The 25,319-nt window shown below is 38.0% G+C and overlaps 1 protein-coding gene across 3 annotated transcripts in view; it reads right to left on the bottom strand.

The window, feature by feature from the left end:
- Rnf130 (ring finger protein 130) overlaps positions 1-25,319 on the bottom strand; it is a 117,277-nt gene that overhangs the window by 71,655 nt on the left and 20,303 nt on the right. For all 3 annotated transcript variants that reach the window (XM_085694892.2, XM_085694893.2, XM_085694891.2), the window contains exon 2: positions 8,301-8,495. In XM_085694892.2, coding sequence (XP_085551018.1) covers positions 8,301-8,495 — 195 coding nt within the window. The remainder of the gene's footprint in view (positions 1-8,300; positions 8,496-25,319) is intronic.

Consider the following 25,319-nt stretch of genomic DNA (forward strand, 5'->3'; position numbering starts at 1 on the left):
AGGCCAGCCTGGTCTACAGAGCAATTTCCAGGGCAGCCTGGGCTGTTACACAGAGAAACCCTGTCTCGACAACAAAACAAACAAAAAACGAAGCTCCCCCCCCCACACACAAAATGGAAGTATCTATTTATTTAAACCCTAGAACCTTTGAAGGTGAGCTGCTGGCCTGATATCTTACTTCATTATCCCAGATAGATAGTATACATTCCCCTTACCACCATGCACACACACGCATGAACACACACACACACACACACACACACACACACACACACACGATAGGGAGGGGGAAACAGAAGTGGGAAAGAAAGGGAGAAGGAAACAACCCCTTCAAATTAAAAATGATTCTGAATGGATACAAATGGATACCATATCATTTCATTTCAGAATTATTTCCATGTCTCCCCAATATTCCCAATAAGGCCCTTTATAGCAGTGTAGATCAGAGTTGTTCAAAGCACTTAGCCATCGGGGTTTTTAAAGATACTGTTAGTTTCAAACACTCAGTCGTTCTTTGATGCTGATGACCTTGAGGGTTTACAGCTTAGCTACTCTGCAGAAGGTGTTTCCTCACAGCTAGGTCCAGGTCACACACCTTCGTCAGGACCAACATAGAAGCCATTGTGTGTGCTTTTCACTACCAGATGGTGCAGTTTTGATCCATCCATTACCAATGTTTACTCTGATCATCTGTGAAAGCGATGTTCTCCAGACATTTGTACCATGAAGCTACCCTTTCCCCTTGTGTCATCAGTAAATATTCTGTGAGGAAGCACTTTGAGACCAGGCAAATACACCATTCGTCATGAAATTTCCATTTTCTTTTACCTTTTATATGAGTATGTAGTCATAGATTAAAATAAGTTACTAACATTGTTCATTTGACATTCAAATTCCATGCATGTTCATTAGGAGAGACTGTTTATAGTTTTTCCGAGTCTCTTCCAGACAGCAATATTTTAAGTTTCTTGCTAAAATCAAATGCTAAAAAATGAATATAATGCTTCTAATATCAAGAGTAGGGTAAGGCTACCGCTTCCTCATTTGGAAAATGTTCACAAGGACACAGCCAGGTGTTTTCTTAGTAACCTGGTACACATTAGCCAATAATGAATTAAAAGTCTCAGGATTTCTTCACTTGAACTCTTTCTTAAGCCAGATTCTCCACAAACCTTTGTTACTGATTTTTAATAAGTCAATCTGCATGTCAACTTAATAAATACCTTATTATTTGTTATTTGTGTTCCAAGAATCTATCTCCTTAGTGTTGTGTCCATTTCAAGTGAAATGCTTACATTTATGTTTTGTTACAACTTTCTTATAAAATACCTTTAAATAAGTGGTTAAGTACACAGTCAGGCATTCCAAGTAGGGATGATCTAAGCTGGAGGAGAGTGGCCTACATGTTAACTTTCACACCAACCACCAGAACTCTATATATCTCTTAGAGTCTTCTAATCTGTAACCTGTGAAATGGATTTCTATTTTGTGTATAGATGTAGGGGTGTACATGCATGTGTTCATGAGGATATGTGCATATATGTGTGGAGGTCAAAAGTTGACGATGGTTGTCTTTTGCTATTGCTCTTTAGTTTTTAAAAAATTCTTTACATTTTAATTTATTATAATTTGGGGGCATCCATATGTCACTGCACATGTGGAGGTTAGAGGACAACTTCATGGAGTTGGTTCTTTCCTTTTCCACCTTCATGTGTGTTCTGAAGGTTGAATTCAGGTTATGACAGGCTCGCCTTGTGCAGCAAGTGCTTCACCTGCTGAGCTTTCTCACTGCTACTTTCACTTTCAGAGACAGGGTCTCTGGCTGTGTCTGGGGCTCACAGATCTGGTTAGGCTGACCGGCCAATAAGCTCCGGGATCTGTCTGTCTCTACATCCCTAGTGCAATCATTATAGCACTGGCTGTTTCACATGGGTGTTGGGGATCTGAACTCAGTTTCCATTGCTTGCATAATAGGCACTTTACCTACTAAGTCATATACTCACCTCCATGAAATCTACTTATAAACTAGAATTCCAAACCTATGCAGAATCATAATATTACCTCATCTTCTTCCGCTTTTGTGGCCAGTGGGAAAAGATAGGCATAAGACACACAAAAAAGTAAGTCAATGATGGGCTCAAACAGGAAAGCAAGTATAACAGGTCATACTCAAATACCCATGAGGTAGAAGAGCTTCTCCATCCATTCAAGATATGTAAAATTAAGGAAAAGTTAAAAACCCACGGGAAAGTTTTTAAATGGGTTCATTACATTTATTTTTTTGAAGCTACTATTTTTGTTTTAAACTACTGCTTCAGGAGAAGATAGCTCAGCAGTTAAAAGCTGCTCTTCTAGAGAACCCAAGTCTAACTCTCAGTATTCACTCCGTGTGGTTCTCCACTACCTGCAACTTCAGCTTCAGGACATCTGGCCCTCTTTTGGCCTCCACGAGCATCAGCTCAGGTGTGACCCATACTTACTTTACACACGCACGCACACACACACACACACACACACACACACACACACACACACACACCTCGAAAAAACCCTATTGCTTCACTGTGTCAATTTTAGACTCTCAATTTTAATTTTTTGAGGGGGTGGGAGGTTGAGATAGGGTCTTTATATAGCCCTGCTGTTCTGGAACTCACTAGACCAGGCTGGCTTTGAACTCAAAGATCCACCTGCCTCTGCCTCTTCTCTTCAGTGATGAGATTAAAAGTGTGTGCCACCACACATGGCACAGCTTTATTTTTAATGTTTAAAAAAATATATGTACTGCATAGAAAATACAGAAACAATACTGGAATCACATACAAAAACTGAACACACAATTTAAATTCTGTCTGCCATGCAGTACAATTAAAACTGCAGGCTCAATCTTTTATGAGGTAATTAAACCCATATTCAGTAAGAGGCTAAATGAATAAACACAACCAAAACCCAAAAAACTCTTTAAATGATAAAACAGCAACATGACTATATTTTTATTCATTCAAATTATTGATATGTAAAGGTATTTTTTGCAGTTTGTTTGTGGCTGTTCTAAACTAATTTTGTAAGGTATGTTTTTATATTCAAAGTCAGTTCTATATTTTATGAAGTATATTCTTTACTCATTGCTAAGTAGAGAGCTAAGTGAGTTAAGAACTCATGGAAAAATGACAAGAGCCAGCCAACTGCTTCTGTTCAGGAGTCAGAGAATGTGGGATTGTTATTGCTGAGTGACATGGAGATTAAAAGGCTGTAACACTATTACTTGGTTAAGAATGTCTACATATGGCTAAAGACTACAGGTCTCGATGTAGATTTCAACTAAACAATGATCTGATAAGACTGCATTCAGACTACTAAAGAACAGCAGTAAAATCTACTTAAAAATCTAAAACCAGTAAATTCAGTCTTAGTTTTTAGGCAAATGTGTTCTATTTCTACTATCCAAGAGCCTGTAATTCCCTTACACTACCACACACATCCGCTGGCTACACAACAAAGAACTCATTCTGCTAACAGGAGCTAAAGGAAAACCACATATTGAATGTCTTTCCTGTCACTGATACTGGAGACTCTGCATCAGAAGATGTCCTTTAGTCACCAGATTAAGGGCATTCATGAGGCGAACACATCAGCTCTGAAAGCACGGCCAAGGCAAGAAAAGACAGTTCTTCACTTAAAATGCGAAATTTTAAGGTCTATTTCTGCCTGCCATCTCCTGGTAGAGGTATTGCAAATGGTTGTGTTACTGGGTACAGTTTTTACATGGGTTCTAGGGATCTGGACTCCAGTTATAAGGTTTACTAGGCAAGCAAACTCCCCCAGTCCTGTGATAAACTCTTAGACATGAGTTAGAGACTAGAACAAAATAGAAGAAGCAGGGGGTAACTATAAATGGAGATCAGTAAGCCAGACGTAAATCACTGTCATATTTTTCTGATGATGAGTGTGGTAGTTTAAAAGAAAATGGCCTCCAAAGGGAGTGCTACTACCAGGAGGTGTGGTTTTCTTTGTTGGAGGAAATGTGTCACGGGGGGGGGGGGGGGATTGAGGCTTCCTATACTCAGGATACCACACAGTACGACTGTTAGTTGACGTTCTGTTGCCTTCTGGTAAAGATGTAGCCAGCACCATGTAGGCATGCATGCTGCCATGCTCCCCATCATGAGAAAATGGATTGAATCTACAAAACTGTAAGTGAGCCACCTCAATTAAACGTCTTCTTTATATGAGCTGCTGTGGCCATGGTGTCTCTTCACAGCAATAGAAACTGTAACTAAGACAGTGAGTATGTAACAGGCTGAGGCAAAATTTATTTGGTTTGAAAAGCAGGAAACAATGAGTACAGCCTAGGAGTTCAAACAAAACAGTGCAAAAACTCTTCTATCAAGAAACAACCTAGAGGCCTCTTATACGCCAAGATGAGCCTTCTTAGAGATAATTGCCAAATTCCCAAATAAAAAGGCATACCATTGTCAAGTCTTTTAAATAAAATTATATTGCAGAAATCTTTTCAATGAATAGATTTATTTCTACTGAATTTTATTAAGACTATATTTATGCTTTTTATCTAAATAATTATGTAACTTTTGTTTAAATAAAACATCTTAATAGTACTTCAGCCTATTATCTGACCAAAAAGCAGATTTTTGGGTCTGTCACTAATCTTTCAGTTTAACCCTCAAAGACACCTGACACGTCCTCACTATTAGGAGGAAAAGCACTTCTCTATTTTACACCTGTCCACTTTTTTGTTTTTGTTTTTTTGAGACAGAGTTTCTCTGTAGCTTTGGTGCCTGTCCTGGAACTAGCTCTTGTAGATCAGGCTGGCCTCGAACTCACAGAGATCCACCTGCCTCTGCCTCCTGAGTGCTGGGATTAAAGGTGTGCACCACCACTGCCTGGCTTACACCTGCCCACTTTTAAAAAATAGATTTTATCTTTATAGGTTTTTAATTTCTCCTCTGGGCACTTAAAATAGGGGTAAAAGTAACAACAGACTATCTCATAAACACTTGATGATGTATCAAAGTAAGAATATTTGAGGACATATAACTCAGAACTGTTTAGTTAAAGAATCTTATTTTCAGGTGGATCTCTGTGAGTTCGAGGCCAGCCTGGACTACAGAGCGAGTTCCAGGACAGTCAGGGTGGTTACAGACAGAAACCCTGTCTCAAACAAAACAAAACCAAACAGCAAAAAAGATTCTTACTTTGTCAACTGTCGCAGTCGTATCCTTTATAGTAAAAGGAAGCAGACTAAGTATTCCTGTGGCTTTATCTCAGTCAGTTTTCTTTGCTTTGTCTCATGTTCCCTCAGTGTTAGAATAAAATGACAAGTTCTCAGCAGAAATTTATTTTATGTTGTTTCTGATCTTTAGTATGCACTAAAAATAGCTTTAATAAAATAAAATTTATATGCCATAGGTTTATACTTTTTTTAAGATTAAAAAATGTGTCTACATATGGATATGTTCACACGAGTACAGGTATACACAGAGGCGAGAGGGCATCATGTCCCCTGGATCTGGAGTTACAGGCGGTGAGTACAGTTGGCCAATGAGCCATCTCTCCAGGCCATACTGATCTTTTCTAAGTGCATAACTCAGTAAGTTCATCAAAGTACAATTATTACAATCCAAGTTAAGAAAATTTTGATCATGCCCAGAAAGTTTCCCCACATTCAATTAATAGTTGTCACTCACACCCATTAATCCTGCTTTCTGTTTCTCTAAAGCTGACTTTCCAAGATGTTTTATATAAACTGAAACCAGGTAACAGCTGACTTTTGTGTCTGGCTCCCTTTATTTAACATACTATTTCTGAAGTTTATCCATATATCAATACGGTTTTTGAGACAAGGTCTCACTTTGTAGTCCAGGCTGGCCTAAAAGTCAATAGCTTAGTCTGGCCCTAGCTCACACAATCTTCTCTCAGCCCAGTTAATTCCATTTAGCTGATAAGCTGCATTTCAGTCTATGTACATATATTGTTTTGTTTACTTACTCATGAGCTGATGGGTATTCTGGTTGTTTCCAGTTTGGTTATTTGAAATACTCTACGGGGACATTTAAACATATGTCCTTGTGTACACTTTCCCCTCTCGTTTGCTTTCTTTTTTCTGTTTCTCTTGTGTTGACTGCTAGGGATAAGACTGCTGGTTCATATGATAAATTTATGCTTAAATTTAGGGAAACTGTTGAACTGTTTTCCAAGCTGGCTCCACATTCCCAACAGTAGTTACATTTACTCCAATGGGTGTGAAACAGTATCTCATTGTTTAGACTGCATTTTTTCTAATGCTTATTGAAATGTCTAATCACTAAATCCTTTGTCTGTTGTTACATTAAGTTTACTTATTACTGATTTTTAAGGTTTCTCTAAATGGGACTGACATAAGACATTTCTAGACACAATGAAATGCCATTTGCTACTGCCCTTATGTTCACCTCTATTCTGTTTGCCCTACAGAAGTTGCAGTTCCTCTGGAATTCACCCTGTACTCTACTTCTCAACCTCTTTATTTTTGTTGTTACTATAATCGACGATTAAGAATTGTGTGGTCAAACAAGCCCAGAAAATAATTTTTTAAAAAAGATTTATTTATTATGCATACAGTATTCTTAGCATTCCGTCTGCATGTATGCCTGCAGGCCAGAAGAGGGCACCAGATCTCATTACAGATGGCTGTGAGCCACCATGTGGTTGCTGGGAATCGAACTCAGGACCTTGGAAGAGCAGACAGTGCTCTTAACCACTGAGCTATCTCTCCAACCCCCAGAAAATAATTTTTATCAAAGAATTATTCCCTCTAATCATCTCCAAGACCTCAATGTGTCAATGAGCATGAAGAGCCTTTGCAAGTACACTAATCCAAGCATTTCTCAAAGTTTGTTCTTTACATTTCTTTCTTTACTGGGTCCTCTAGAGCATATCAGAATGGATGGATATTGTGAGGAATGCAGATGAGAAATCTACACTATCTGACAAACTTCCCGCTCTTCAATGTGTGTGCGTGTGTGTGTTGTGTGTGTTGCGGTGCGGTGCATATGACTATGGAGGTACGTGGGTGCAGGGTTCAGGAATCTTCCTCTATTGCGTCCCTTACCGCTCTGAGTCAGAGTCTCTCACTGAACCAGAAGTTTGCTGTTTCAGCTAGGCTGGCTGACCGTTTAGATCCTTGGACTCCACCTATCCAGGACCTACCCTGTGCAAGGTTAAGAATCTATTCCCTCTAGTTGTTCTCTGAACCCCCTATACAAACAAACAAACAAATGTAAAAACAAACAAAACCCAGGGTGTTCTCCTTAAAAAAAATCATTTATTAAGTAAGACATTATATTATAAATATTTATGAATTTAAAGCTAAATTAAACCCCAGATACTCCGAGCCAAGCTCATGAAACTGAATGCACATTAGTAAACTTGGGTCTAACCTTCTTCTGCCGGCTCTTACTGACTTTATTCTTCTGATCTGTAAGACTGGGGAAGAATCTATATCATATGTGACTACAAGGACTGCCACAAGCATCTATTTGTTTTTAAAATTTATTTTTATTTATGTGTATATATGTGCATATACTGTGTGTACGCACACACAGAGCTACAGAAGACAAAAGAGGGCATCAGATCTCCTGGAGCTGGAGTTACAGGCATTTGTGAGCCACCTGACACAGATGCCTGTAACCAAACTTCTCTGCAAGAGAAGCAAATGCTCTTAAGAATCCACAGCAAAGTGGTGGGTATATATATATATATATATATATATATATATATATATGTTAATATATATTATTATATATAATATATAATACATATGTATTATGTTAATACTCAGTAAATTGCAACTATTGCTATACAAACAATTACCCTAAGTGCTTCACACAAGAAATGAAATGGTATCTCATTGGCTGTATGTACTCATTGCTAAGGCAGCTTCAATACTTAATTCAACACTTAATTCAACTTAATTCAACACTTAATGACACAGGAAGAATCCCTACTGGGATCCCGTATCAAGCACAGGGTAACTGAAGTCATCACACAAAGAGTAGAAGAACAAAACTACCACGAGCTCAGTCCGAGCCAATCATTAGGAAGTGTGACAGATGGTTTTGGACATTATTAAAGAGAAAAACAACCAAAGGGGAAAAAAAACATGCACCTCCACAAGTGACACTACCAAAAGTTAATATAATCATAGAATTACATTTAAGATTATGATTTCATCAAAGGTAGAAGAATGCCCAGACCAATAATTTAAAAAAAGAAAGACAAAATCTGAAGCCCCCTTTCCTGTTTACCTGGATGAGTCATGGTGACCGGCTCCTCTTTGGATTTATTATTATAGATGACTACAGCAACCGCATTGTGGAAAGCAGCCCGTGATATTTTCTCTTTAAAGGTACAATTTCCTCTTTGTAGCAGGGCAATCCACTGTTTGATATTAGGAGGGACAAAGAATCGCGTTTGAGGATCACAGCCCAGATGATCAGCCACTAAATAACAAAAAGAAAAGTACATGAAAGATGAAATCAGTAAGTCTTTCTGTCTTTCAAACACTGTGCAGATCCACAGCTCACCGCAGCAAGGCTGTATGTATTTCCATAAAGTGCAACACAATGAATCTAATCAGTGTCTGTAGGAGAAAGAAGGGGCTCCACTAAAATGCTACTTGTACTACTACAAAGTAAAACAAAGGAAACTTTTTGTTTTTTAACTTTACAGATAAAATTTTAAAAAGCCAGTAAAAACCAGGGTAGGTAGGTTGATAAGAGAGGAGAAAAGGCAAACATAGAAACCCAGCCTAGCAGTCTTCCAAGCCATCCATTTGCACTTACTACCTTTTAAGCACACTGCTGATCCTACCACTACCAGAAAGAAACAGGAATTTTGCCTGTGGGTAAGTGAGGAGGTCAAACTAATCTTTAATTCAGTGACCAAGTGATCATGTTGAAATGCAAGCATGGCAAATAAACTTTTTAATAGATGTCAAAGAAATCATAAAATTTAAATTTGGGCCTATATTTAAGTAGTAAAAAATGATATGAAGAAAAAACATCATTCCTCCATTTTACTGGAGAAGTAACTCTACAAATCTGCACTGAGATATATTATATAGAATCAGGGAGACACCAGATAACCTCTTAGTCCAACAAGTTACATGGCCACAGTTCTAGACTTTCAGAGAGACTTTGTTCCAAATACTTACAAACACATTTAAATTGGTCAAACTAAGTTCTTCCATCTTTCATCCCACACATGACACTTTCTGCAAATCCACAAAGAAGCCCCTACTTCCCCTGCCCATTTATAATGAGTCAAAATGAGAGAAAAGGGTGGTCTACAGGGAGAAAGAAGCCACGAAAGGCAGGGTTGGAGACCATCAGTCAGCAGGCAGGGGCAGGGACAGGGGGAGGTAAAGGGTCTTCTGCCTCCTGTAGTTGGTCACTATCAATCCTGTAGTCCATCACTATCAGTCCCGTGTGCACAATGGAGAAAGGGAGATCACAGCACACTAACCCCAAAGTGTAACCTCACAGGCAAACAAATCATACCTAAGTATTAGGTGCTAGTAATAAAGGACAACTGTAATTTATAAAGAAAGAATATTAATAGAAAAATGTTTGTTTTCTGTAAGCATGCTGCAAAGCAAAACAAACAAACAAACAAAAAAACCCAGATGCTTATAGTATTTGTCAATTAAAAAGTAAAGATGTCACCACATGGTTGTGGCACATGCCTTTAATCCCAGCACTCAGGAGGCAGAGGCAGGCAGATCTCTGTGAGTTTGAGGCCAGTGTGGTCCACAGAGTGAGTTCCAGGGCAGCCAAGGCTACACAGAGAAATCCTGTCTCAAAAAACAAACAAACAAACAAAAAAAGTAAAGATGTCACTGATATGAAAAGTCATACCTAGCCATTCCCACTTAAATTCTGTTCACTAAGTTTTCTTATGAAGGAGGAAGGAGGCAGGGAGGTGACGTAATAAGAACATTTTCTATGAAAGGACTTTAGAAACACAGAAGGTAGGAGGTGTATCAATTCTACAATGTATCGTGACAGGTACCTGCTACTCGCCTACATCCTTAATACAGTAATCCTTCATTAATGAAAGAAAGGGTGGCGTGTGTGAGTGTGTGGAAAGGATAACAGAGTAAGTGTAAATTGCTGGGGATGAGTAACACATATAAAACTCTAGCTTTGACTCCCAGCATCAGAGAAAACTTAAACTGAAAAAAAGCTTGTCACACGATTTTCCTCAAACACTGAGAGGCACAATCATCACATTATGAAACTTTAAAATTCTGAAGCAGATTGTTTACCTCTGGCAGTATCTATTACACAGATAATTATGCTGTTTTAAAATATAAGCATTGAAAAGATGTTTTATGATAACCTCTTAAGTCTCAGGAAATTGTCCAACCATATCCAAATGGAGCAACCAAAAAACGGTTTTTAGTGTTTTGTTATTTTTCAAAGTGGACTGCTATATATAAGCCCTGGTAGAAAATACAGATTATAGAATACCCAAAGGTATCTGCACATTTGTCTATATGAAACTTCCATTTTCTGTGGTGTCCTTTCTCCCTGTGGCTCACATACTTTTACAATGCAGTCAAGAGGAAACTGTGTGATATGGAATCAGCAACACAAGGGCTACAAGTCTAAACCAACTACTTACTAGCTAAGCAACTGTGATGGGCTTCTTAACCTCTCTGATTTTAAATTTCTACTTATTACAAAACTGGGCTTACTGGAGATGACAGGGGACTGCACCCAGGACCTCACTTAGACTATGCAAGCGTTCTGCCACTGAGTTACACCCTGAGCCTGATACTGTCATCTCAGAGTTACATATGTGAAAAAGTTAGCAATAATCTTTTTATTTTAGACTGCCTAAAAATGACTTCTCTTTTTTTTTCTTCTTCTTCAGTATCTTCCCCCACCTCCTGTCTTGTCCTAGCAATCCAGTTTGGTTCCCTGGGGATGTCTGAAGGCAGTGTATGGGAAATCCCACTGTCTGCAACAGGCCATATTCCATGTTTCTTGGTTCCTAAGTGCTAGCTCTCTCCTTCTGACAGTTCAGTCTACTGAGAACATCCCTAGTGTTCTCAGGCTGCAAAGGGACAGCAAAAGTGTACCAGGAAAAATCCATTAATCTACTGAAGAAAACGTTGACATTCTACAGGAATCCCTCCCCACTAAGAATAGATTCTAGAACAACTGCTGGATACAAACGAATTCCAACAACAGACTATATATTCAAAAGAATATTCCTACTCCATAAAACTCACCCAAAAAGACTCCAAAAGCAAAACATCAGTAAGAATGCAATGTGTACAAGAAGGAGACATGTGGGTTCCTGTTTCAGGAAGCAGTATTCATTATTCAAGAGAAGAAAATGAGGTTTTTACAACCACTTAATACTGCAGTGCATGTATTCTATCTCAATATTCCTTCTAATTACAAAATAAATGAACAATGAAATAGTATTAATAGTTCTGAAACAGCCGCTCATTGTGATTAAGTGGTACTACTGCAAATTTAATGCAATTTGTATTTGAACAATTTATTTTGTGAAAACACTGAAACATGGAAGATCTATGCAATTTTGGACTATTAAAGTGTATCATTAGCAATTCGGTTCAAATTCAAAACCACTTTACTTCATAGTCTTCAAAAGATGGTACTGCCTCTGACTTCTTTGTATTCATTAGTTACAGAGCTGATAAAAACAAATCATAATGAAAATCTGAAATTATAGATCATATAAAATATTACACTAATAAGAACTTGAGGCCTGAGAATAGTGCAGCAGTTAAGTGCTTGCCTAGTTTATATGAGGCCCTGGGGTGAAACCCCAGCACCACCAAAAGACAGTAAAAAAAAAAAAAAAAAAACACAAAACCCAAAACCCTTAAATTTTGTTTTCTAAATAGACTTTCCTGCTGAACGCAAAAACAATGAGGCTTTTATTTACTTCTTGATAGGACCCAAACAAGCACAGGTTTCTCACATCAATGAATTATTTATTTATTTATTTATTTATTTATTTATTTATTTATTTTTATTTTCGAGACAGGGTTTCTCTGTAGTTTTTGGTGCCTGTCCTGGAACTAGCTCTTGTAGACCAGGCTGGCCTCGAACTCACAGAGATCCGCCTACCTCTGCCTCCTGAGTGCTGGGATTAAAGGCATGTGCCACCACCGCCCGGCCAGCCTCAACAATTCTTTTATGCATATGTGTATGCATATGCAGGCCAGAGGACAACCTTGGGTGTTATCCTGAGGAAGATCTTTGATCTTTGACACAGGATCTCTGGTCTGGGCTCATCAATTAGGCTAGATTAGTTTGGTAAATTTCCAAGGATTTTCCTGAGTCCATCTCTCCAGTTCTGGGATTACAAACATACTCGACTATGACTGATATTTCTTCGGTGGGTTCTGGGGACCCAACTCAGATCCTATAGCCTTTCAAGCACTTTACCAACCACCTTCCAAGCCTAGTAAGTATTTTTTAGCTTATGTACTCAGAAGCAAACCAAGTATCAAGGAAAAATAAAATGAGCTAAACACTGTTCTGAGAACTCACAGAATCTAAACTCACTGAGGTAGTATGACTGACCCAATATCAATACAATATGAGTAAATACCAGAAAGAGTGTTTAGAATGGCAGGAAAGGAAAAGAGCACATGGTGAAGGGTCAGGAAAGCTAAACAGAACCATTGAAAAGTTGCCCAAACAGAAAGAACGGAGCACGGAAATGACTAAAATACAGGACGGGGCTGGGAATGGAGTTCCGCTGAAGTATGCTCACCTAGTATGCATGAGGTCTTGGGGTTGATCCCTAGTAGTGAAACAACGACAAACACAGTGAACCTTAAATCCACCAGACACACAGAAGCACACCTGTGCAAGCACATGCACGCACACACGCACGGTGTGTGTGTGTGTGTAAGCATCTTGAACTTGTGTGAGACTCAGGAAAGATGGATACATAGCAGAAGCTGTAATACAAATTTAAGATTACAGAATTCTAGAAAGACCCTATTTGGAATGGGAGAATAAAAATGTAAATATTTAGGTATTTTACTTTATTTTATTATTTGTGGAGCTGGAGATCCACACCAGGAATGCCAGGCCTTCTAGTCTTTGAAATGCAAATATTTAAAAGGCTGTGGGCCAGTGAGATAGTTTAGCTGGTACAGGCACTTGTCAAACCTGATGCCCTGAGTTTGATCCCTAGAACCTATATGGTAAAAGATGAGAATCAACTTCCACAAGCTGTCCTGATTCCCACAAGCATACCATGTCACACACCAGTTCAATACTTAGATACAAACACAAGTTAAATAAATTATTAAATAAACAAATGTAAAAAAATTGAAGTTATTTATATGAACTAACAGATAAAACCTATTCTCCCGTTGTAATAGTCCAAAACTTGGCACATGATTAATTTACAGGATTTCACCTATTAAAAATCAAATTCCTCACATATGGAAGTCACCCTGTTCTGTGCATTAATGATTTCTTCCCAAGCCCCAAGAACCATTGATTTGCTGTAAAACTCTTGGGGTGAGAGTGATGCAGAATCAAGAACGCAGCAAAGCACTTTTCTGCATGTGTAGCTGAGACAGGTTATAGTCTGCTCGAGGCTCACAGGGCCTCTTGCTCTCAGAGCCTATATATCCTATTTCCGCTTCCTGGAATGCCAATCCTACCACACTCTTGGTCAAACACTTTCTGAGCTTTGGGGTTCTGTTTAAATGTCGTCTGCAGCATGATTTCCTTCCTCCAGAGACAATTTGGGTAGATTTTTCAAGTTGCCATGGAACTCCAGAATTGCATCCTCTTGGCATTCATTGTACTGTATCAGTAACTGGCTGTTTATTTCTGACTCTTTCCTTTTAGAAGGTGCAATCCAATATCTCCTCCAATATGTCTGGCACATAGGAAACAACATATCTTAAGTAGGGAGAGGCTAGGGACATAGCTTAGTGGTAGAGCATCTGTCTAGTAAAGTGTGAAGCCCTAGTTTCACTTCTTTGTCCACAAAAAAAAAAAAATTGATGTAAGAAGAGTGAGCAAGTGAAATTAAGAAAAAAGAAAAAAGAGAGACTAAAAACTTTGTTTCAAGTATCTTTTTTGGAATATGTATTGTATGATGTACATATGTGTTCACATGTGTATATGTGCACACAAATGTGTGCATGCGAAGGCCTGAGGCTGATATCCAGCATCTCCTCAGATTGCTCTCCGCCTTATTTATTGAGGCGTGACCTCTTATTGAACCTGGTACTCACTGTTTGGGCTAGTCTAACTAGTCAGCTTGATTCAGGGGTCCCACCTCCGTCACGCCCAACCCAGCTTTCCACTGGGTTCTGGGATCGGAACTGTGGTCCTCAGCTTGTGTAGCAAGCACTTTACCTGTGGAGCCATCTTCCTAGTCTCTTACGTCACTGACTTTTGCTTGATGACTCATGTTTTATCAGTTGATTTCTACAAACAGGTAAAATTAAACTTACCTGAATGAAGGTTTCCGTTGTCAGATGTGTTCTGATTGTTTTTCCTTTCCTATCCTGAAACATTATAATCTTTTTAGTCTACAGACTTCCTAGTTCTACCTTGTCTTTCTTTGTGTGTGTGTGTGTGCGTGGGGGGTTTCTTCGCAAGGTTCTAGCCTTATGATGAAAAGAAAAAAACCAAATTTCTCTATTTTTGTTCCTAATTTTTAAAATTTTACTGTTAGTGTCCAGCTACTGACTGGTGTGTAGCTTTCATTCTTTTATCCACTCCCACAGTTGGGACCTTTTCTCATGTTTCTATTCCTTTACTGAGCCATCATCTATTACTTACGTTTACTGGGTGTTAACTGTGGTTGAAAATGTTTTATTTTTCCTTTTTTCTGTTCATTTCAATTCTCTCTTATCCTTGTATGTAAGGTCATGCATTGTTTAAAGACAGGAACCATTTTGAGAACTGTGTAGTAAGGAGATAATCCTTACAGCATGGATATTATAGGGTATGCTCAAATAAGCTAAAGTGGTGATGACATCACTAAGTGATATAATCTTATGGGACTGCCTAGTTACACACACCCATTATTGATGAAATGTCCCTTTGTGGTTTGTAAGTTTTTTTTTTCTCCCAAGACAGGGTTTCTCAGTAGCTATGAAGCCAGTCCTGGAACTCGCTCTGTAGACCATTCTGGCCTCAAATTCACAGAGATTCGCCTACCTCTACTTCCCAAGTGCTGAGATTAAAGGCGTGCACCACCACTTCCCAGCCTTTTCTCTCTCTCTCTCTCTCTCTTTCTCTCTCTCTCCCTCTCTCTCTCTCTCCTTCTCTCTCTCTCCCCTTCCTTTCCTTTCTTCCTTTTCCTCCCTTCCTTCCTTCTTTTCTTCCTCCCTCCCTCCCTCCCTCCCTCCCTCCCTTTCTTTTTTTCTTCTTCTGAGACAGGGTTTCTCTGTAACTTTGGAGCCTGTCCTGGAACTCAATCTGTAGACCACTGGCCTTGAACTCACAAAGATCTACTTGTCTCTGCCTCCCAAGTACAGGGATTAAAGGACTGCACCACAACCACCTAGCTTTTCTTTTTTTTTTTAAAGTTATTTTAGTTTTCTTTTTCATATTTTTGTGGTATGTAAGTTTGCTTCATTCCTCTCTATTCCCTTTTTCTCCTGGTAGGGTTTGGTATCACAGAGTAACAAAGAGTCCACTCTCTATCCATTTTGCAGGAACTTTCTGTCAATGATTGTTCTTGCTTTTGCCTTCCCTAGGCTTAAATGATGGTCTCTTCTATCTCAAAGAAGTAAAAATGGGATCTTAAAATTACCCTTTACTGCTGCTCTTTCAGGAGTGGTCCATACCTACCTTGCTGCCCTATCAACATGCCCCTTTTGGCCTTTCTGCCTCCTACCACTCCACTGGAACTTGTTGGTTGTTTTATTCTTAGTTCTTTTGCCCTTTGCTTTTCTGGGAAACTGCCACACAGCACCCAAATAAGTCATACGCAGAAAGACCTATTATTAATTATGGTATCCATAGCTTTTCTTTGCCTGTAGAAACAAAAGTAAAACTCCTTACCCAACATTAACACATGCCTTGGTTTCCATTCTGAGGTCAGTATACCTTTTTTCTTTCTTTTTTTTTAATGAGGCCTCGTTCCTATGACTTTTTAAAAAAATTTAATTGTTTTTATTGAGCTATATATTTTTCCCATCCCCCTTCCTTCTCCCCTCTCCACCTCATTTTTAAATTGGATTATCTGGTATTTTGTTGTCTAGTTTCTTGAGTTCTTTATATATTTTGGAAATCAGCCCTCTGTCAGATGTGGGGTTGGTGAAGATCTTTCCCCATTCTGTAAGCTGTTGTTTTGTCTTGTTTACTGTGTACTTTGCCTTACAAAAGCTTCTCAGTCACCAAGTGACCTACAGGGTAACTGGAACCGTGGCACGAGGAGCAACCAGCTGAGCCTTGGATCCACTGGCACCCGGAAGATTGATCACCACAGACACAGACAGCCCCAACTACACCAATCAGAGGAAAAGATGGGTAGACAAGGTGAGAACACAACACCACAAGGAGCAACACAACGACACCAATAAAAACTAGTGGCCCTACATCAGCAAAACTTGAACATTCAAATATAGATAAAGCAGAAGAAAATGACCTTAAAAGTAACTTTAGGAGAATGTCTGAGACCTTTCAGGAGGAAATGAAAATTTCCCTCAAAGAAATAGAGGAAAAGACAGACAAAAAATTGGAAGAAATCAACAAATGCCTTAAAGAAAACCAAGAAAAAAGCAATCAAACAAATGAAAGAAATGATTAAAGACTTGAAAACCAAAACAGAGACAATAAAACACAAACTGAGGGAATTACAGAAACAGAAATTAAGAGAAAACAATCAGGAACCACAAATGCAAGCATAAACAGCAGAATACAAGAGATGGAAGAAAGAATCTCAAGTGCTGAAGATACAATAGAGGAAATAGACTCATCAGTCAAAGAAAACATTAAAACTAACGAAAGCTTAACACAAAATATTCAGGAAATATGGGACACCACGAAAAGACCAAACCTGAGAATAATAGGGGTAGAAATAGGAGAAGTCCAACTCAAAAGCACAGAAAATATATTCAACAAAATCATAGAAGAAAAATTTCCAAATCTAGAGAAAGATATTCATATGAAGATACAAGAGGCTTACAGAACACCAAATAGACTGGTTCAAAAAAAAATTCCCCTCGCCACATAATAATCAAAACACTAAACATACAGAGTAAAGAAAGAATACTAATAGCTGCAAAGGAAAAAGGCCAAGTAACATATAAAGGCAGACCTATCAGAATCACACCTGAATTCTTAATGGAAACAATGAAAGCCAGAAGGTCTCAGCCAAGCATTATGCAGACATTAAGAGACCATGGATGCCAGCCCAGACTACTATACTCAGTGAAACTTTCAATCACCATAGATGGACAAAACAAGATATTCCATGACAGAACCAGATTTAACCAATACCTAGCCACAAACCCAGCCCTACACAAAGTACTAGAAGGAAAATTTCAACCCAAGGAAGTTGGCTACATCAACAAAAACACAGACAATAGATGATCTCACAGCAGTAAATCCCAAAGAAGGAAAAACACACACACACACACAATAACATCACCAACAACAATAACTAAAATAACAGAGGCCAGGAATCACTGGTCATTAATATCCCGTAAAACAAACAGACTCAACTCATGTATAAAAAGACACAGGCTAACAGACTGGATACAAAAACAGAATACATCCTTCTGCAGCATACAAGAAACACACCTCAACCTCAAAGACAGACTTCACATCAGAGGAAAGGATTGGGAAATTTTTTTTTCCGATTAAATGGACCTAAGAAACAAGTTGGTGTAGCTATCCTAATATCTAACTAAATATACTTCAAACTAAAATCAATCAAAAGAGACAAAGAAGGACATTTGATATTAGTCACAGGAAAAATCATCAAGAGGAAATCTCAATAGTGAATATTTATGTCCCCAATACAAGAGTACCTTCACATGTAAAAGAAACACTTCTTAAGCTTAAATCACACATTAAACCCCACACACTAATAGTGGGAGACTTCAACACCCTACTCTCACCACTGAACAGGTCTGTCAGACAGAAAATTAACAGAGAAATAAGGGAACTAACAGATGCTATAACTCAAATGGACTTAACAGACATATATATACAACATTCCATCCAAACATAGAAGAATATACCTTCTTCTTAGGACCTCATGGAACCTTCTCAAAAACTGACCACATACTGGGTAAAAAAGCAAACCTCAAAAGATACAAAAAATTTGGAATAACCCCATGTATCTTATCAAATCAGCAGGGCTTAAAATTAGAATTCAACAGCAATACTAATTCTAGAAAGCCCACAAGCACATAGAAATTAAACAATTTCCACCTGAATCATCAAAGGGTCAAGGAAGAAATAAAGGAAGAAATTAAAGACTTCCTAAAATTCAATGAAAATGACCGCACAACATACCCAAATTTATGGGATACAATGAAAGCAGTGTTAAGAGGAAAATTCATAGCACTAAACGGTTACACAAAGAAGCTGGAAAAAAATCCCACACTAGTAAGTTAACAGAACATTTAAAAACTCTAGAACAAAAAGAAGCAAACTCATCCAGGAGGACTAGACCACAGAAAATAATAAAATTGAGAGCTGAGATCAATAAAATAGAAACAAAGAACACAACACAAAGAATCAATGAGACAAAGAGTTGACTCTTCAAGAAAATCAACAAAATAGAGAAACCTTTATCCAAACTAACCAAAAGGCAGAGAGAGAGAGAGAGAGAGAGAGAGAGAGAGAGAATGTCCAAATTAACAAAATCAGAAATGAAAAGGGGGACATAACAAGAGACACCAAGGAAATCAGAGAGAATCATTAGGTCATATTTCGAAAACCTGTACTCCACGAAATTGGAAAACTTAAAGGAAATGGACAACTTTCTGGACAAAAATCAAGACCAGATAAGCTAGTTATATAGATCTATAACTGTTAAAAAATAGAAACAGTCCTCAAAAGTCTTCCAAACAAAAACAAAAACAAAACAACAACAACAACAACAAAAATCCCAGGATTAGATGGTTTCAGTGCAGAATTCTACAAGATTTTCAAAGAAGAACTAATACCAATACTCAAATTGTTGCACACAATAGAAACAGAAGGAACACTGCCAAACTCTTTTTACGAGGCTACAATTACCCTGATACCCAAACCACAGAAAGACATTACTAAGAAAGAGAATTACAGACCAATCTCACTCATGAACATTGATGCAAAAATACTCAATAAAATACTGGCAAACCGAATCTAAGAACACATGGAGTACAACACAACAGGAAAAAAAATAACACCTTGAAATTTGCAGACAATGGATGAGTCTAGAAAACATCATACTGAAGTATGTAACCCAGATCCAGGAAGATAATTATCATATGCACTCACTCATAAGTGGTTTTTAGACATAAAGCGAAGAAAAACCAACCTACAATTCACAACCCCAGGGAACCCAGACAACAATGAGAACCCTAAGAGAGACATTCATGGACCTAAAACTACATGGGAAGTAGAAAAGGACAAGATCTCCTGAGTAAATTGGGAGCATGGAGACCATGGGAGAAGGCAGAAGGGGAAGGGAGAGGAAGTGAGGGGAGCAGAGAAAAATATATAGCTCAATAAAAACAATAAAAAAGAAAATAAAAAACTATATTGGCTGACTTAATTCTGTAGGTTTTTCTACTATCCAATGTCTCTCCACAGCTATTGCTCCTTTCTCATGAGCATTTAGAAAATTCAAAGTCAATAAAGCATTATGCAATCTATTTTTGGGGTTATTTATTATCCTTTCTGATTATTTAATATATCCTTTAGAGTTCAATTTGATCTTTCTATAACTGCCTGGCCTATAGGATTGTGTGGTATACCTGTAATGTGCAAAGTAAGCAAAAAACCATTTTATTTTCTTAGACACATATGTTGGACCACTGTCTTTCTTTATTCATACATGACGGCCATAACTTCTATTACATGTGTGATTACGGAATCAGCCTTTTCTGAACTCAAAGCAGTTGCCCACTGAAAACCTGACTAGGTATCAATGGTGTGGTGTACATATTTTAGTTTCCCAAATTCTACAAAATGAAACACATTCACCTGCTAGATTTCATTCCTTTGAGTATCCTTTGGGTGACTTCCTGCAGGTAATGGTGTTTGGCTGTATAAAGAGCAAGTAGGACATTTCTTTTTAATTTCCTTGGATTGTTGCCATGTTTTTTTTTTAAACTTTTGCTATTGACATGGCTTTTTTTTTAAATGGAATTTTGAGGCCTTTAATACATTTCCAATCTATAATTGATCAATTCCTGCATTACCTTGTGCTAGAGGACCTGGCAGTCCCATATGGGATCGGATGTGTGTTATTTATATAGGATGATGCCTATTTCCAATTATATCTTGAACCTAAATAAATAGTGAAGTCAATTCTGTATCATTTGGTATAAATTCAGTGGTTTCAATACACAAAACAACTCTTTCTGCATATTGCAAATCAGTAACTATGTTGAGAGGTTCTTTAAAATAAGAATAGCATATAATTCTGACCTTTGTACAGAATCATAAAGGTTTGATCCACTTTACTTAAATTTTCTGATTTGTAACCTGCCTTTACTGATTTATTTGCATCCGTATAGAATGTAGGGGCTCTAGTTATTGGTGGGTCGCATACAGTGTGAGGAAGGATCTAGTTAGTTTTCTTTATAAGTCCAATTATCTTGCTTTTGGGATAGTTGTTAATCTCTCCCCCAAAATTACTACAAACTCTTCCAGGGTTCACTTTCTTCCTATAATTTGTCAATTTCATCATTATTAAAAGGTACTATAATTTCTGCTGGGTCTATTCCTGCTAATTGATGAAGTCTCAAATTTCCTTTTAGAATTAACTCAGAAACCTTTTCCACGTAAGTTTTTATGCTTTTACTCAGTTTATGTGGTAAAAAGATTCATCCTAAGATAATATCTCCCCCATGCATTAAAATTCCTGTAGGAATCTTTGGAGGGCAATATGACAAGAATGGAGTTAAGTTTTGGATCCATGCCCTCCATGAGTGCCTTATATAATTTCTCATCAAAGCCAATTCTCTCTCAGCTCAGCTGATAATTGCTTAGGACTATTAAGGTCCTAGTCACTAAATAAGGTCTTGTTTAAATTAATCAGGTCATAATGAACTATCCCAAAAGTGTGCCACAGATGGGAAACATCTCCTAGCAATCTTTGGTAGTCACTAAGAGTCTGTAATCGATCTTTCCTAATTTGCATTTTGTGGGTCTAATTTTTGTAAACCTATATTATAGCCTAAATAATTAATAGAATCTCCTCTTTGTATTTTTTTCAGAAGCAATTTATAATCCCAACAAAGAAAAATTTTCTTTACTTTTTCAAGCATTCTTCTAAAATAACTACATCTGAATCAGATAGCAAAATGTCATCCATGTAATAGTAACGTATAGATTCAGGAAATTGCTTATATATCATTTTTAATGGTTGACTTACAAAATATTGGCACAGGGTGGGACTATTAAACATTCCCATGGGAGAACTTTCCATTGATATCATTTAGCAGGCTGATAATTGTTATAAGTAGGCACTGTGAAGGAAAATCTTCCTGTCTTTTTCTTGTAAAGGTATAGTGAAGAAACAATCTTTAAAGTCAGTAACTATAAGAGGCCATCCTTTAGGCAATAGACGGCAAAGGAATGCCAGACTGTAGAGAGCCCACTGTAGAATCACCTTATTAGCAGCTCTTAGTTCCCATTCTCCATTTTCCAGATTTCTTTATAACAACAAATACATGAGAATTCCAAGGGCTGGCTGATTCTTCAATATGCTGAGCATCTAGTTTCTCCTGTGCCAGCTGTTCTAATGCCTCAAGTTTATCTATTGTTAAAGGCCATTGCTTAACCCATACAGGTTTGCCAACCATTTTCAAGATAGGGCTGCTGGTGCCTCTGAAATATCAGCAGCTGTTGTGGCCTGTTCTTATACAACCTGAATGGTTGGTAACTGTCCTTTATAACAGCTTGTAATATTTTCCCCAGAAACATATATTAATTTATGATTTGTTTCTAAGATTGGGGGAATGTTAATCTGAGTATTTCATTGCTATAACAAATCACATCCCCACAAATCCATTGCTACATTGGTCACATATGGTTTTAATATTCCTTTCTGTCCTTCTGGCCCTATACATTTGACCCATCTTGCCCTCTACTTTACCTGAAATAAAGCTCCAATCCCTAAAAACTGAGCATTTACATCCCAAAGAGGTCAGTCTGAATGCCAAGATATGATAAAATTATTGCTACATTTACACCCATGTCTTCCAGACCTTCAATGACAACATAATTTAGTTGTATTTTTAATTTTGGTCTTTGTTTATTTACAGAAGTTTGCCAAAACATGTGCTTTATGGTTTCTCCTGAATTTTTTTGTTCTTTTTTTTTTATAGCTATTCTATTATCCAGAAAGGTATGGTTTCTTACACATTAGGTTCTTTAATTGCTCTGGAAAGGAGTTTCTTCTATGATGGCAGGAAATAACTGAACCAGACTTGGCATAGGGGTCTGTGAGAGTTTCCCAACAGCAAAGGATAACCTTGAATATTCCTTAGTGACTTACATTCATTAGTACAATGCCTGCTTGTGCTACACCTTCCGCATAATCCAGTAGTGAGGGGTATGCTGAATGGATTATTCTTAGAAAATACATTGCTTCTAGGAATGCCCTGTCCCTTTTCAGGTGACCTTGTTTATCACAATTGTAACATTTGACTTTTTGATTTTTCCTCAAACCTCTGGAAATCACCTCTCCTATCATCATGGTCATGAGATTTATTATTAATTGTATCTCGAATCCATTCCTCCAAAGGTGCTGGCCTTGCTTTTTTTAGCCAAATTATTCTTTTGTATAGAATATTGGCATTTTCAAAAGCCAGAGATTCAATAATTATTTATCGAGTTTCTGAATTCTATTTACTGCTGAAATCAATCTTTGTAAGAAATTCATAAAGGATTCCTTTGGGCCCTGTATAACTTTAGTAAATGACTCAATTTTTTTCCCTATTTCTCCAATTCTGTACTAAGCATTCAAAGTTGTGGTGTGACATAAATCCTGGGTGTGATCATAATATAGAGTCTGCCTTTCTATAGTAGCATAGTCGCCTTCTCCAAGAATTTGATCTTGGGAGATTTCCATACCTCTAGCATTACTCTGTTGTTCAATAACAACAACAATAACAACAATAATAAGCTCGTCTCTGAACCACATGTTCCATTGTAATTGTGGACCTGACTCTAGAAAACCTTTAACCAATTTTATTCAGCCTTTAGGGATAATTTTATTACAAACTAACCATGAGTTTAACATTTGCTTCACAAAAAGTGAATACATGCCATATGAGACTATTGCTTCCTTGAATCTTCTTAAATCTAATATTGGCACAGGAGTTTAGTTAACTTTAACAGAGTCTCTGCCATTTGGCAATTCCTGTAAGGTTACTGGATATATTAAGGTTGGTTGTCTGAAAACCTTAGGCTATTTCTCTCTATTCTTATAATGCAATGCTGAAATTAGTTTTCCATTAAATTCCTCTGCCTGGATTTGAATATCTTTGTGATCTGTTTTTATTAGGTTTTGCTAAGGCCTGTATCTTAGCTCTCAGATTAACCAACTTTTTTAGTGATAAGACAAAAATGATAAAGTTGATAATGTTTACAACTGACATTACATAAATCCCATCTAAATTAGACATCCTGTCATTTAATCATTCCATTTTCAAACTGTGTAATAATTTATCATACAAAGACCTAAATCCCTTCACTGTAATGGTTTTTCTCATTTTTTGAAAAAACTTTCTCTTTTAACTAATTCCTCCCTTTAAGAATTCCCAATTGTCTTACCAAATATACCAATGATATCGATGAAGATGTGAGGCTGATTGCTGCTGTGTAGAACAGTAAAAGCCTGACTGGATTTCAAGGTAGCTACCTGGTTTGCAGCAGTCTGAGAAGGGGGTTCAGGGAGAACCTGCAACCCATGGAGAGGTAGGAATAGGGAAGGATGGAGGGAGGGAGAGAGGAAGGGAGAGAGAAAGTGCACCAGTAAATTCTGTGATGTTTGGAGCCCAGGTGCTTCTGGAGTTTGGGTGGCAGCTGGAGACTGTTTCAGAGAGGCTACAATGGGAAAATCCCAAACTCACTCAGAGGCTGGGGGGGGGAGCTAGCTGGGTGGGGCTGGAGCCCCATGTACAGCTCCAGTGAGACCCCCACATGCAGTTCAGGCCTGTGCCAGTGGCTTCTTCATGAATTCAGAACCCAAACGTTGGGCTCCAATTGTAGCATGAATAATAAAAAACCAGAGACAGATATTGGGGTTCAACCTGAAGATCAGAAAAGCAAAGCAGCCAGTCACTGGCTCTTACCTTTACCTCAAATGGAAATGGAGATCCTGCCTCCACGAATCCTCAGAATGAGACTGAGCATGAGACCTGTCTCCTCCCATCTTATAATCCCTCCCTAGTGCTGAGGTTAAAGGCATGCACCACTATCACCGCCCAGCCTCTATGGCTAACCAGTATGACTGCAGGAATTAAAGGTGTGTTCCACTGCTGCCTGACCTGTATGGCTGACTAATGTGGCTGTTTTGCACTGACCTTCAGGCAAGCTTTATTTATTAAAACAAAATAATATACCACTATAGGGTCGTAACACTAGGAAGGTTGAGAACCACTATTATAACAATGGCATCCTAGCTGTGGTTTCCTCCAAACTGCAGACCTTCACGGTTTCCTGGACTATCACTGTCTTTATTTCTTCTTTCTCCACCTGATCCCCCTAGGTGGTGATTTCTGAGACTCTAGCCCCTAAAACATAGGTCTAGAGCAGTGGTTCTCAACCTTCCTAGTGCGGTGACCCTCTAATACAGTTTCTCATGTTGTGGTGACCCCAACCATAACATTATTTTCATTGTTACTTCCTAACTGTAAATTTTGCTACTGTTAAGAACCATAATGTAAATATGTACTTTCAAAAGATCTTAGGCAACTCCTGTGAAAGGGTCATTCAACACACAAAGGGGACACAACTCCCAGGTTGAGAACTGATGGTCTAGGGTTTTTCATGGTATATGTCTTTTCTTACCAGAATAAAATACTTACATCATATACAAAGTAGTCATATTTTTAAAAT

The sequence above is a fragment of the Myodes glareolus genome, chromosome 9, assembly GCF_982192425.1.
Source record: "Myodes glareolus chromosome 9, mMyoGla1.1, whole genome shotgun sequence".
Lineage (NCBI taxonomy): Eukaryota > Metazoa > Chordata > Mammalia > Rodentia > Cricetidae > Myodes > Myodes glareolus.